Raw genomic sequence first — 14487 nt, 5'->3', positions numbered from 1 at the left:
TATACTTCTTTATATGTATGGCACTGGCTGTGACTTATATGTCGGCACTGGCTGTAATATCACTTGAATAGCTATTAATACAACAGAAGGGTATTAATAAAGTCAACTCTCATGATCTCTCTCTCTCTCTCTCTCTCTCTCTCTCACTCACTCTCTCTCTCTGTCTGTCTGTGTGTGTGCCTCCCATTTGTTCTCTCACTGTGTTTCTCTTTTCGAAGCAGGCTCCGCCTGTGGTGCTCTAAGAGTGTGTTGTGTGTTCAGATTGGGCACTGGCAGGGAGTACGGCCCCCCTCTCTTCTCTGCCACTGCCTCTCCAGCACCGTGTGAGTGTGTAAGAAAGGCAAAGAGAGAGGCATGTTTCAACAGATGGCTCTTGGTGTCCCAGTTCAGCCAGCGCTATTGCTCTACCACCCTTAAACCTGTCCTGTCTAAGAGAAAGGAAGATAACAAGAGAGAAACCGAGACAGGGAGAGAGAAGGAGGGAGTGTAGTTTAGCTTAGGAAACTGAAACTGCTTAGACAAGAACTACTGCTTTTCAGTTTTCTGTGTCTGAAAACTTTTTCTTTTTTTTTCCCTCCACCCTGTCTCTCATTCACTGCTTTCATGACAGGCGTCCTTTACAGAGTTTTGTTCAGTCTTAAGTGGGAGTTCACCAAAGAAGATAGATAGTGGGAGGGAGTGAGAAAGAGAAAGAGAAAGAGAGAGAGAAGGGGGGAATAGAGGAGAGAAGTGTGGCGTGACTGGGACATTGCTCAGTGTTGCTCCCTAAGCTTTGGGGGTTCCTCTGCAAGACATAAGGGACAAAAAGCACCACCTGCTCCCTCTCCAGCAGTTTCCATTGGACCTGCAGTCTGGTGTGTGAGGTAGGCTCATGTGACATGCCCTACTTTCCCCATCTCTCTCTCTCTCTCTCTCTCTCTCTCTCTCTTCTCTGTATGAATCTGTCTCCTGCACTTGCTCTCTTAACTAAGCCCAACAGTAACTGTTAACCCAGCACACTTTTCTAACGCTCAGCTCTCATGGACTTGTCTGTCTCCCTTTTCCTTTCTCTATCTTAAATAAGTAGATTTTGTATGTCTTTTTATGACATGTGTATGTGATGGCATGTGGCTGCCATTGCTGAGTTAACTGACAGGGCTTACTGGTGTGGGAATGGGAGGGTCACATAATCATTATCAAGCAATGCATAAAGGATGTTTGTTCTTTCTGTACCTATTCTCTTCCAAAAAAGAGCACTATTTCCTACTTCTGGCATTAAGACCCCAAAGCTTACTTGACTTTTGACCGGTTCTTTTATCTTGTATCAGGCTGTAGATCATATAACCAAGCTTCAAACAACAAACAGGAAAAATTAGTTCCCAGTGAGTGCACAAAATTGAGAATGGTACAGATGTTAAAATTTCTGCTGTCCAGTTCTACTTCCATTATATGCTGTCGTCTGTGAAAAACTCATTGGGATGTTGCAAGAAAATCAGATTTTGACCCATTTGCTATTTTCGAGACTTTATTTTTGAAACTGTCAACATATTGCACCTTGATGACCTGTAAATCGACAACACACCATCACATCATCATCAAAACAAAGAAAAGCACTTACACTCATATTGCAGCAGATATAAATGTACAATATTTGAATAAAAAAATGCATCACTTGTATTAATTAGTGATTATTTCAGCACTGATATGAGAGTGCAAATGTTTAAATTACCTGGAAAGCTCAGATGGAGAGAGACTGACGTGGGTTATGCTGATCATCAAAGTAATGTGAGTCGGTGTCTCGGTGGAGTCTGGAGTCTTTAAATGGAAATTTTTAGGGATAATCAGATTTTTAAACTGCTTGAAATGTGCTTCTGGGAGATATTTGAAAAAGAAGAAATATATTTCAGTTTATATAGGATAAAACATTTTTTTTTTATTTATTCAATTTATTTATTTATTCAATTTATTTGATTTTAATGCACAGTTAAGAGACTTATGTCCTTTAAGTAGATAGATGAAGGTGTGTGTGTGTGTGTGTGTGTGTGTGTGTGATTTTATATTTACCTTCTCTTTGGTGATTCTGCAATAATCAAGGCTAATGTTTACATTTAATTACTAATTTCCGACAGATTAGCAGTTTGGGGGTGACTGAGGTTTCAGGGTTCCTGATGATTTGCCAGGGAGCACAACAAGCTGCTTGAATCTCTGTCATAAGCAGAAACACACGACTCTTTAAACCATCTCATCAGCTTACATTTGACTTGATTTAGTGATTTTTTGCTTGTGAGGTTTGTGTGGGTGGCACACTGACTATTCAAATAATGACTTGGTGAAACACTGCATAAGCAAGGATGCTTGGTCATCAGAAAAAAAAGTGAGTACACAATTTAGACTACTGTGTACATAATGGAGCTTGAGTGGACTGTTTATGAAAATTGCCAAATGGTAGGCACAAATGGTAGACTTTCATCGCAGGCTAATTAAATAACAAACTCAATTAAAATGTACTGAATTAACATGTACAACATCACTAAAAGTCTAGAGCACAGAGAGCAGGTTATGGATTTCAGGAACGATATATATATTTCCTGATTCCTGTTTATTTATCAGCCCAAGTGTATAGCTGATGAAAATGTCATATGAAAAATAGAGGCAAGAAATAGTTGTACTTGTGCTGTTGCTTTTCCTCTGGATGATGTAAGATATTTAAGGATTATTATTATTATTATTATTATTATTATTATTATTATTATTATTTTCCATTGGAACCAAAATCACAGTCTTTTGTTGAACACTGCAGCAGACCCAGGCATGCCAACTTAGTTTTTTAGTGATGTGCGTGTGAGTGTGTGTGTGGGTATGAATGGAATAAGTGGATAATTTCAGCTGTATTCAGATCGGATTAGTGTGTCTGGGTTGCTAGGTGAGTCTGAGCTCTCTGTGATTTTAATTGAAATTCTATTAGTGAGCGGCACTTTTGTGAACTGCCAGTTATAGCCCCTGGGTCAAAGGCTAGAGTGTTGCAATAGGAAATCTTTAACACCTTCTATGTAATCTGAAGTGTGATGTGTATGTGATGTGTGTGTGTGTGTGTGTGTGTGTGTAAATAGATATTATAAGTGTGTGTGTGCATATGAGATTATAAGCAGCCTGGAATGTAATTCATGACTAAGGCCATTCATTACAGCTTAACATACAACTTGTCTCCATTATAGCTTTAAGGTTGTGGTTCAGAGAATGAGAGAATATAAGGCAGATAAGATTTCCTCATAAGCGTGTGTGTGTCCACAAGGATATGGAATTGGATATCTGATGGTGTTGTTCCTGTAGGGTCCCCATGAGGATTACAAATACATGTTACATATATAACTTGGCTCCCTGAGAAGGGAACAAGATGCTGCGCCATGACTTGTCACTGTGGGATTTAACACTATGCTATGCCCCTTGGCAAAAGCAGTGTCTGAAGCTCTGTGTGCAAACATGGCGATCTATTGGCTTAAGGAGGTCATGTGGTGCATCTACCTCACATCCCTCCAGCACTGGATGAGACAGTACTCCTAGTGGAGTGAGCCCTAACACCTAGGGACAAAGATGTGCTGCCCTGTAGGCCTGGGGAATAGCCTCAACTACCCAGTGTGCAAGGTGCTGCTTAGAGACCGGATTGCCTTTGTTGCTGCCTGCAAAATGACTGAATGACTGGCCATAATGGGCACTTTGGGAGCGTGTTTTTCCATGCAATATATTCAATATAGCCTTGACCATTCCAGGGGCAAACTCTAAGCAGGAGGCCTGCAGGTTACCTAACCTCTTTAAGGATGTCAAGGCTAAGGCTAATAGCTGTCTGAAGGGTCAGAAACCTCTCAGAGGCTGACTCCATGGGCACAAAGGGGGCTTCTTGCAAGCCCTACAAGACAACTGAGATGTCCCACGAGGGGAGACGCAGTCAAGGCTAAGCGGAGGTCCCAAAAACCGGCACATGATTTAGAGTGATAGGCTGCCACATTCTGGGATCTCCCAGGGAATGCAATTCAGGAAATAGGGTCTGTGAACCAGACTTGACCAAGACAGAATGGAGCAATAGGTGAACTCGGTTGTGGCACACTCTGGCTAGGACTCCAGGGAGCAAAGCTATCGGGCAAAAATGTATAGGCGGAGCCTTATTCACGTCTGTACCATGGTGACTAGCCCTAGAGGGTTTGGAGAGGAGACAGAGAACCACAGTGGGTTTCAGAGGCAAACAGGTCCACTACCGCCATTTCCCAGGCCTGATCCCCTGCCTTGAAAGGAAGTCTGCTCCCTAGTTTATATGCTCAGTTATGCTGATCGCTCTTAGTGATAACAGTCTGGTTTCTGCCCAGAGCTTGAAAAGAGGATGTGACCACTTCTGAACTAGACTTCGAACAGCCTCATGTGTAGTAGACAAAAAAGATTGGCAAAAAACATTGGCTGCTGCAGCCATGAGCCCCAACAGCCTCTGGGCCTAGCCGAATGTTTTTCATGGCAGAAAGGATGGAGTTCACCCAAGGGGGAGACAAATGTACCTTTATAATGGTTGGATCCCTGATTACCCCAAAGAAGATGGTTCTCTGAGAAGGGGAAAGCACACTCTTCTCTGGTTCAGTCTCAATGTCTGGCTGCCATGTCTTGACTGGGCTAAAATAATCCAGCCATCTATATAACTGAGTACACGGATGCCCTGGAGATGCAAAGGAGCCAGGGCAATATCCATGCACTTTGTGAATGTGCGTGGTGACAAAGCCAGGCTGAAAGTGAACACAGCACTAGTATGCTTCGCCCTCAAAAGCAAACCTGAGAAATCTTCTGTGTTCTGTCCAGATGCCTATGTGAAAATATATGTCCTTTAGATTTATTGTCAAAAAACAGTCCTCAGATCTCATCTGAGACACAATGAGTTTGAGCATCAGCATCTTGAACCTGTACGTTTTTGTAGTATGGTTTAGAAAGTGCAGGTCTATGCAGTACCCCCCATACTTTTTGAGTACAAGGAAGTATCAACTGTAAAAAGCCAAGGCTCTCTTTGGGAGAACATATTCTATGGCGCCTTGGCTCAAGAGTGTTAGAAGTTCCTGCTGGAGGACGAAGCTTGCAGTGTGCCAACAATAGTTGGCAACACGTCTTGAAAGGGAAAGGTCAAGCAACTGGATTCTGTACTGTTTCTCTATGGTCCCAGAGAGATGCCCCCCAAAACCCTTGCCCTTGGGGATCAGGATTCCTTTTTTGGCCCATCTGGGGGAGATGACAGACCTTCTCTTGTCTGATGGCCCTGTTCCTGTGCATGCTGGCTGGTTGCCCTGTCCTTATGAGGGGGGCCTGGTTCACAACACTAGCCTTTTTCTCCTGCCTAAGGGACCTAGACTGGAGCCAAGGGTGACTGAATGAGGGCCCTGGCTCTTGACTGTGGCAGGGGATTAGTTCTTTAAATGCAGCTGACTGACGTTTTGCCTCCTGGTACAAGTCAATGACAATAATAATTACAGCATCATCCTGGGGTGATATCAGGGTGTTTAAAAGGGTTGTTTTAGGTTTGGGGTTTTTAGCCACAAATGCCTTTATGTGAAAACTAATGCACACATGGAATGGCCGAGGGTGACCTGACTGGGGTGGTGATATTGTGGTAGTCTGCTCATTGTTGCCTACATCAAGCTCCTCAGAGCCCGATGCAGGCAACATTAAATCCTCATTTGGTTCGGGAGAAGTTGCAAAGCAGGCTCCCAAAATTGAACTCAACCTGCTACCCCATCACTGACGCCATCTCGCTGCCTCAACAGACGTGGGACCCGAGCCACGTAGTGCAGGTGCTTGGCTGGAAAATACAGGCAAGCAAGATGCATGCAGTCGGCTGCTTCGAGAGCCAATTGCTCATACTCTTCACTGAAACAAACAATGCACAGAGCATTTGTGTCATCCTCTGTGATTTAGTTGGGGCACGTATGCACACACCGCTTGAACTGTTTGCTGACCATCATGCAAAATCCTAGACAGATGACAGACAATCGACATCAACATACACAGAATGCTTCCTGAAGACAAAGAAGCTGGGGAAATGTGACATAGATGCCCTTTTATAGTCTTGCTGGTGGGCTTTGCTTTGTCACATGATCTTCTTAAGCCTCCCCAAAAGAATGGAGGTTTTTATAACAGCAAAAGTTTGGAATGAGATGTAAAAAGCATACGCTATATTTGGGTCAGAATGAACTAGAATGGAAAACACTTGCATCAGTAAAGACACAAACACACATACATTAACAAGCACACACATTCAAACAAAAAAAATTCAATGAAAGTAACAATACAAACATAAGTAAAAGAGAGAGAATGGATGGGAAGGAGTAAAGTTGCTAGTGATTCTCTCTCTCTTTCTCTGTCTATGTGTGTATGACAGACTGTCTTTTCTTCTTTACTCTGCATCACTTCAAGCCTTATTGTTTCCATCTTTTCGCTCTCATTTTAATTTTTAGCCAGCCTCTTGCAGTATGACGCTCATCTTATGCGGTGAAGTGAATGACTTCTGCGTGTGGTTTATTCACATGTGAATGACACGGAGGGGTTAGGACTTGTCATTATAGCTCAATCTCACTTATAATCCTCTTTTAGGAGGCATATCCTAATCCCTACAGAGAAAATTATTTGAACACACTGTATAACACCAGCTCCCGAATGACTGTTTGGTAATTTAGCTGAGATTACATGTAGGGGAATTAAATTTGACAATTTAACTTAGCAACTATATTGATGACTTGTCAGCCTGGCTATATTATAGTAAAGATGCATTAATGGCTGACTGCAGGCCATGTTAGAACTGGGATCTTTCCATTCTGAATATAGACAATAAAAGTTTAAGATGCAGTGGAAAAACAAAAACAGTTAAATGAACATCTTCCTGTTGATTTGTCTACATTTATTACTACAATTTAGACATAGAAGACATTTCTAAGAAATATATTCAATAAATCGGACAAATTGAACCATCTGATTGACCATCTTTGGCGTCCTCTCAGAGACAACTTTCATAATAACAATAATAATAACTAATGGTCGCTAAAATACAACTTGTGTAAATGGGTGTAAAGTCTGTGGGACTGTTGTGTGCTTGACAAAGTGAGAGAAAAGTGTCACAATAAAATTTTGTTTACTTCATCTAGAACTCGTCTCCTGCCTATTAGCGTTATTCTGACCGACACTGTACCTAATACTCTATCCAACAGAGGTAATCTGTGCAGAATGGAAGCAAGAACATCTGATACCAACAAAGGGGAAGAAAGAATGATACTTAAAGTTTTAATGTCATAATGATATGCCTCAGAAAACAAACATAAGCATGGGTAAAGCATTGTTTAATGTTTGATACATAAGTAATTAAAACAAAGTAGTGTATGAAATTATTAAATGAACAAAAGCTAATTAGATGGATCAGCATCTCTTTGTTCAGGAAGAACAATGGCCATCTTGGTGTCACATTGATGGCAACATGGAAAGCTGGAAAATCAGTTTGTATGACTATAGACGTCACTGATTTTTGTGAATTTATGCTTGCACTTCACATCCTGCCTCCAATTCTGACAATTATTATTATTATTATTATTATTATTATTATCATTATTATTGTTATTAGTAGTAGTAGTAATCTGTACTCTAACTAGAGCATCCAATTCAGTAAAGTAGAGAAGGTAACATTGTACATTTTCTAATAAATGTGTTCTTATTTGTTTAAAAAAAATTAACCATTTTGATATGAAGTCAAAATTTACGTTAGCAGATAGATGGTTTAAAGTGTATGAAAATATAAAATCTGAAATATATGATCAAATTTAAAAATGAGTACATTTAGTAATAAAGGGTGAGTTATTTTTCCCACTATAAAACAAAGTTTATCCGAAAATATGGTACTAACATCTAGCCATTAATAAGCTCTAATCCCAACATTTAGCACAGTGTTAAATAACAACCCTAACCCTAAGCATTCAGGCTTCACAGACAGACTATCAGAGCTTCTTCCCCCAGCACATCAGACTTCTTAACACCCAGAGTGGTCAGCTGCTGGCAGAGGAATGGTAGAGGGGGGATTAGGATCGTCATCGAATATCAGGTCACGGCAGAAGAGGACATCCTTCTTGCCGAAGCCGAGCTTGTACTGCCAAATGAACATTTTAGTGTGAGGCTGCAGAGTAAGGTCCAGACTTTCTTCTGTCTCAGTTGCTTCTTCCCAGCTCTCTTCTTCAGTGTTGACACTCTGTCCTCCATATTCAGCTGACAGAGAGAACTGATATTTGGAAATCCCTTCAGTCAGAATCCCTGACTGATATGTGGTGCTCATTGAAATTTTCCAGTTATGCTCAATACTTGATGACTTGGATTTTGTATAGCCCACTTTCTGAGTTATCTTCTTTTGCCAGTGTAGGGGAGTTTCTGAATCATTGGAAATCGTCTTAATGAGCTCCCATTTTCCAAATGCTGGGCCTTGTGTTATAGCCAGGCCTCCAGGAAGGAAGTTCAGTACATCTGGGTGAACTGAGTATGTGCTTGCATAGGTGTCTTTGTTAAGGTTATCAGTTTTGTGGTACTGGATTCCCCATTCACCTTTCGGCTTGAGGAAGTAGGAGTATTGCTTTGTGCCCCAGTAGTATAGGCCATCCTTGCAGTTTGGATGCAGTGGGTATTCAACTGCATCGCTATCTTTGCTCATATCGGTAGTTCGGCGATACACTCCTCTGTCCTTAAAGATGATGTAGAATTTTCCATAGGCAGACAGATAGTTGTCACCTCCTTGACAGTTTTTGTGGAGCTCATTCACTTCAGCGTCTAAATCTTTGCTCATGTCGGACACACGGCGATAAGAATTGCCTTTGATTATGTAAAATGTGCTGTCGTCATAGGCAAGATAGTGATCTCCACCCTGACAGGACGGGTGCAAGCTGTAAACTGTGAGGCCCAAGCCTTGATGGAAATTTGTTGAGTACAAGTAACAGCCAAGATCAGAGCGAACTATCAAGTAATTGTCACTTACACCACAGAAATCAACACCTTTGGCTTTGCTCTTTGAGACGATCCCTGCCATCTTTTTTTTCTGAGAAATGAACAAATAGAATGGCCGTTATCAAAAGGATCATAAATCGCTTCACATTTCATGTAGAACAAACAATAAGCAGTCGCAACTAAAATCAAAGCATACCATTCGGAAAAAGTTTATTTAAGATAAAAAGATTATTTGTTCATTAAAAGTGAAATAAAATGTAATGCAACAACAAGTGCAGTGGAGGAGAAAGTTCACTTACAGGTAAGCTGGTTTTTTCCAGTAGGTAGTGAGAGATATCCGGAGTCTTCTACTGTACTGTGAACATTGTCTCCACCTGCTAGAAGTCAGACCAACAAATAAGCACAAAGCACTTCAAGACCACACCCTCTGTAATCTAACCGGTCCTGGGCCGGAAGACACCACCATCAGCTATAATGAGGACAAAAGAATCTAAGAAACATGTGAGGCATTACACGCAAAAGAAATGATAAGAAAGTCTACCTGTCCACGCAGGTGATTCTGCAGGTGTTTACCAACTATGGAATTTCAAGATTACCTGGTGAAATTTTTCATTTTTGCTGCTAATGTGTGTGTGTATATACAGCTCTGGAAAAAAATAAGAGACCACTGCCCAATCTCCAGATTTGAACCCTATTGAAAACCTCTGGAATGTCATTGAGAGGAAGATGGATGGTCACAAACCATCATGCAAAAAGAGTGGTATAAAGTTCCCCAACAGCAATGTGAGAAACTGGTGGAGAGCATGAAGCCAAAACGAATGCAAATCGGGGTTATTCCACCAAATACTGATTATTACTGGTTATTCCACCAAATACTGATTTCTTAATGTTATTTAGCCAAAGCATTAACACAATTTGTTTACAATTTATGTGCATTTTGTTTTATTTGAGTTATTAAAGCTCTGCAGATACTGCATGATCTTGGGTTATTTTGATATGTTGTCATTTCCTTTAAATATACACTCTAAATAACAATAATTATATTTTGAATTTAGAAGAAATATTGTCAGCAGTTCACAAAAAAATGAAACAAAACTGTTCATTTCACTAAAACATGAACCTGGAAGAACAAAATGAAGAACTCACTTTCGGACACACTCTCACCCAGTGGTCTAGACATCACAATCTGGCCCTTGTCAGAGTGCCTCAGGTCCATACTTTTTCTGCTTCCAACACAACTTTGAGACCTGACTGTTCACTTCCTTTATGGACATTAACACAGACACTTAAAAGAAATGTAGCAGGCTTCAGCTAAAGCACCCTGCCACATTCGTCAGTCATCAGAAGATTCAATTTAATTCAGTTCAGTTTTATTTGTATAGCGCTTTTTACAATAAACATCACTAAGCGGCTTTACAGAGAACAGGTGATTTCTAAGTTCATCCCTATTTATATCCCTAAGTTCATCCCTAATGAGCAAGCCAGAGATGGCATTGACAAGGAAGAGAAATGAAATATAAAATAAAACATAGTTCAGCTTAGGATCAAATGAAAGAACTGATTTAAAATATACAGGGTTACACAGGTTACATAGATGCTGAGAGGATTATTGTTATACAGGGTTTCTTAAAAATTGCCCGAGTTTTTAAATGGTACATAAGCTGGAAACAATTATAGCTACAGACTTCAGCATATTGTTGCATGGTCAATGTAATTTTGTTCTTCAAAAATTCAAAAAAGAGCTACTAATTCCCTACAGCTTAAGACTGCAGTTTAGTGTGTGTGTGTGTGTGTGTGTGTGTGTGTGTTTGCATGTTTCTTATTATTCTGAAGAAACTGCAGTATGCTTTCTTAAAAGAATACTACCTTCTCCATTCTTCTTCAGAGGGAAGATGACTAAAGAATGTACACACACACACACACACCCACACACACCAAACTGTAGTATTAAGCTGTAGGGAATTAGTAGCTCTTCTTTCTTTCCATGCATTGTGAGAGATTTGCACTTTTTCATTTTGGCCCAATGCACAATGGCCTTAAAATGGGTGTATATGTAAGTTTATATATAAAATACAGTCATGTTGCACTTTTAAGTTTATATTACTCCTGAACTTCAACACACATGCAGCAGCATCCGATCTCTCTACCAGCTATTAAATGGAATTGGCTTGAAGTTTTGCATAAAGTTGCAGACTTCTTACCACCCAGAGACCAGACTGACAAGGGGAAGATATATATATATATATATATATATATATATATATATATATATATATATATATATATATATATATATATATCTTCCCCTTGTGTCCTCTGTTGTGCTTTACCTCGTTTCCCTAATTCATGTTTGTCTATTTGGAGGAATATTGATGGCACTCAAAAATTTCTTGACACTAATCTTTTTTCTTAGCTGTTTCATGCAGAAAACCCAGGCATGCCAACTTAGTTTCTAGAAATCTATGTTCATCTGTGTGTGAGTGTGTGTGTGAGTGTGTGTGTGTGTGTGGGTATGAATGGAATAAGTGCACAATATTTGCTGCATTCAGAATGAATTAGTGTGTCTGGGTTGCTAGGTGAGTCTGAGCACTTTTGTGAACTGCCTGTTATAGCCATGTAGTGTGTGTGTGTGTGTGTAGGTCAAGTTTTTACCTATATACGGGTACACCAAATCAAATGATAGTTATGTGTGCCAGTTTTGATTCTGTAGTAACACATTTTGGTGAGTATTTATTAATTAATTAATTTATTTATTTATTTATCTATTTATTTATCTATTTATTTATTTAATCAGCATTTACATTAATTAGCAACACTGTTTATAACAAGTCAGTGGAAATACCCCAGAAGGGTACAAATGTGTGTGTGTGTGTGTGGTCTCTCCTGGGCTGGGGGGTTGAGAGGTGGGGTTTGGGGGGTTGTTGCTTTTGCATCAGCTTTATACATATATTTACAGTATACTCCAGGGCCCACTTTTCCCTCACTCCGCCTATCTCGATTCTCTCAATCCTGCCCACACTTGATTGCTCTATTTATCAGCCTCCTGCACATCCATCCATCTATTTATATATCCATCCATCTCCTGTTAGGAAGCTGTGCAAATCTTGACCTAAGTGACCTTTTGACAACACAGCTGCTGTAAATCACACGCTATATTTAAACCATGGTGTGATACTAAATAGCGGAGCGGGTGGATATAATAGCTTTATAACAGCGAACAGAAAATCTTGGCTCTTCTTTACAGTCGCTCTATTTTATCTGTTTCGGAGAGTTTAATAGGATTAAATGTAATTAAAAGATTGTGAAACAAATCAGTATTAAAGCATTTATTACAATTTGAAAAGGGTATTTCTGAAAATTTTAAAGACTTAAATGCTAAATACTAAACGTTTTTAACAAAGTGGTCTGCAAGCTGGGCTCTTTACTCCCTCTTTCTGAGGCAGGGTTGAGCTCACACCTCTCAGGGTCACCTGGGTAGAAAGAAACAGGCTTGATCTGGGATTTCTTCTTCCAAAGAGAGAGAAAGAAAGCTTCCTGGATTTCACGGCTATTGCCTTTTTTCAGTTGCGTTAGATGCAAACAAAGTCTTAAATAAAGAAAAAAGGCCTGCTCCACTCTCTCTTGTGTTTGCTGTTGAAAAGAACAGCAGGGAGCTCGGTCTTCTGATTCAGGATCACTTCACCCATCTAATAGTGTGTTTGCTAATCAGCAGGAGTTTGTGTCTGCGTGTTTCCTGTAAGTGCTCGTGCCAGGGATTTTTTCTTTTTTTCATCATCATCATGGTGGTGTGCTCTGATTGACGTGTGGGTAGATATGAAATTGCTGAACTTTTCCCCTGCATCACTGACTTGTAGAAATGATGTAGGTGGCAGAATTGTGATTCATATCTGATAGTGTTTTATTTCATTTCGTACGCATGTTGAATTGTTTACTTTTACTGATTGCAACGTTACTGAAAGACAAACTCCCCAGACATGCGTCCTGTGGACAGACATGTATTCACACACTTTACTCCACACAGACAAATACTGATTAGATCCAGTGGAGGATGTTGTGTTAGTACTGTGGTTTGTGCGTCATCCACGTCATTAAAGTCGTATCTTACATGTTGTAACAAGAGTCTTGCCAATATTTGGCAAGAGAATCTGAAGTGGGGAAAAATAAACCACCACTTACCCTGGAGTGTTAATAACTGGGGACACTTCCTTGTCTAACACACACACACACAGAGTGTAATCCACTATTTACTCATGACATCAGACATATTCCCAAATGTATTATAACTAAATTTCACAGGTTTCAGATGAGATTTGTTTCATTTTCTTGTAAATAAATGAAGAGCTTTGGAGTAACGGACTTCAGACAAAAGTAAGAAAAAGTACACAGTAGATCCGTGATCCCTCAAAACACGCTCCCCAGCCTGTCCATATCCTACATCCTCACTCCCAACCCTCATGTACTGCACCCAATACACACACACACACACACACACACGCACACACACAGAGAATTCTGCACTAATCACATATGTCATACAGCATAAAACTCCACAAACGTGTCTGTTATTGTTATTATTGAGATTTGTGTGCTTTCCAAAATGAATATGAAAGCAAGCAAGAGCACAAGAACGGAACGAAGAGATATGAAATACGTGTTTTATGGACAGATTGCATAATCTTCCTCCTGAACTCATTCACATTTTTATTATTTTTTATTTTGGAAATTTTGCTTCTTACAAAGAACATGTTTACACACACACACACACACACACACACACGCCCTGCTGCAGAGAACACACTGATTACACGCAAAGGAAGATGGATTTGCGCACACTCAAGTCTTATCAAGTACTGTCTTATCTTAAACAGTAGACAGGACACCGCTGAGACATGAAGAGTCACTAATTTTACAGGGTTCTTTTTTTGACATTATTTATTATTGAGAAAAGGATTTAGCCTGTATGAACTCCTGACCCTCAATTCCTCCATGCCCATGAGAGGACAGAATGGTTCTAACTAGCAGGCCAACATAAACATTTTCAGTATGTTTTATCACTTGGGGCTTGGCCTTAAGCCACTGCTCAATGAGACATATTCACTAGAGCTGCAGGAATGCTAGACACACACACACACACACATACAACAGGGGAAAGGTTAGGGTCAGCTCATTTAACATACAAATGGTTGAATATGTTTGTGCTGCCTCTGGTGTGTGTGTATGTGTGTGTGTGTCTGGCAATGATATAGAATTGGATATCTGACATTGTGGGATCCCAATGAGAATTTTTTTAACATGCAAAAGCTTTTACAAAAACAAACTGCAGCTTTTATTAAAATAGACATAGTATTAAGTATCTCTATTAAGAATGATGTCAATTGAAGGTTCTCACAGTAATAGCAACACAACACACACACACACACACACACTATATAGCCAAAAGTATATAGACACCTGATCATGAAACCCATCAAAGCTAGAAGCACACAATTCTACAGAATGTACAGTTTTCTCTTC

The 14487-nt window shown here is 40.0% G+C and overlaps 2 protein-coding genes across 2 annotated transcripts in view; one reads left to right on the top strand and one right to left on the bottom strand.

The window, feature by feature from the left end:
• The first annotated feature begins 358 nt into the window (after positions 1 to 358).
• sulf2b (sulfatase 2b) overlaps positions 359 to 14487 on the top strand; it is a 141925-nt gene continuing 127796 nt past the window's right edge. Inside the window, exon 1 of the mRNA XM_058409210.1 lies at positions 359 to 863. The gene's annotated coding sequence lies outside the window, so the exon portion shown is untranslated. The remainder of the gene's footprint in view (positions 864 to 14487) is intronic.
• On the bottom strand, positions 7034 to 9391 carry LOC131365568 (uncharacterized). The gene is made up of 2 exons (XM_058409218.1): positions 9273 to 9391; positions 7034 to 9064 (listed from the first exon to the last, which is right to left on the bottom strand). Exon 2 carries the CDS (start codon positions 9053 to 9055, stop codon positions 8015 to 8017), a length of 1041 nt encoding a protein of 346 aa, XP_058265201.1. The 5' UTR covers positions 9056 to 9064; positions 9273 to 9391; the 3' UTR covers positions 7034 to 8014.

The sequence above is a fragment of the Hemibagrus wyckioides genome, linkage group LG15 (genome assembly GCF_019097595.1).
Source record: "Hemibagrus wyckioides isolate EC202008001 linkage group LG15, SWU_Hwy_1.0, whole genome shotgun sequence".
Classification (NCBI taxonomy): Eukaryota; Metazoa; Chordata; class Actinopteri; order Siluriformes; family Bagridae; genus Hemibagrus; species Hemibagrus wyckioides.
This window is presented reverse-complemented; position numbering and strand designations above follow the sequence as displayed.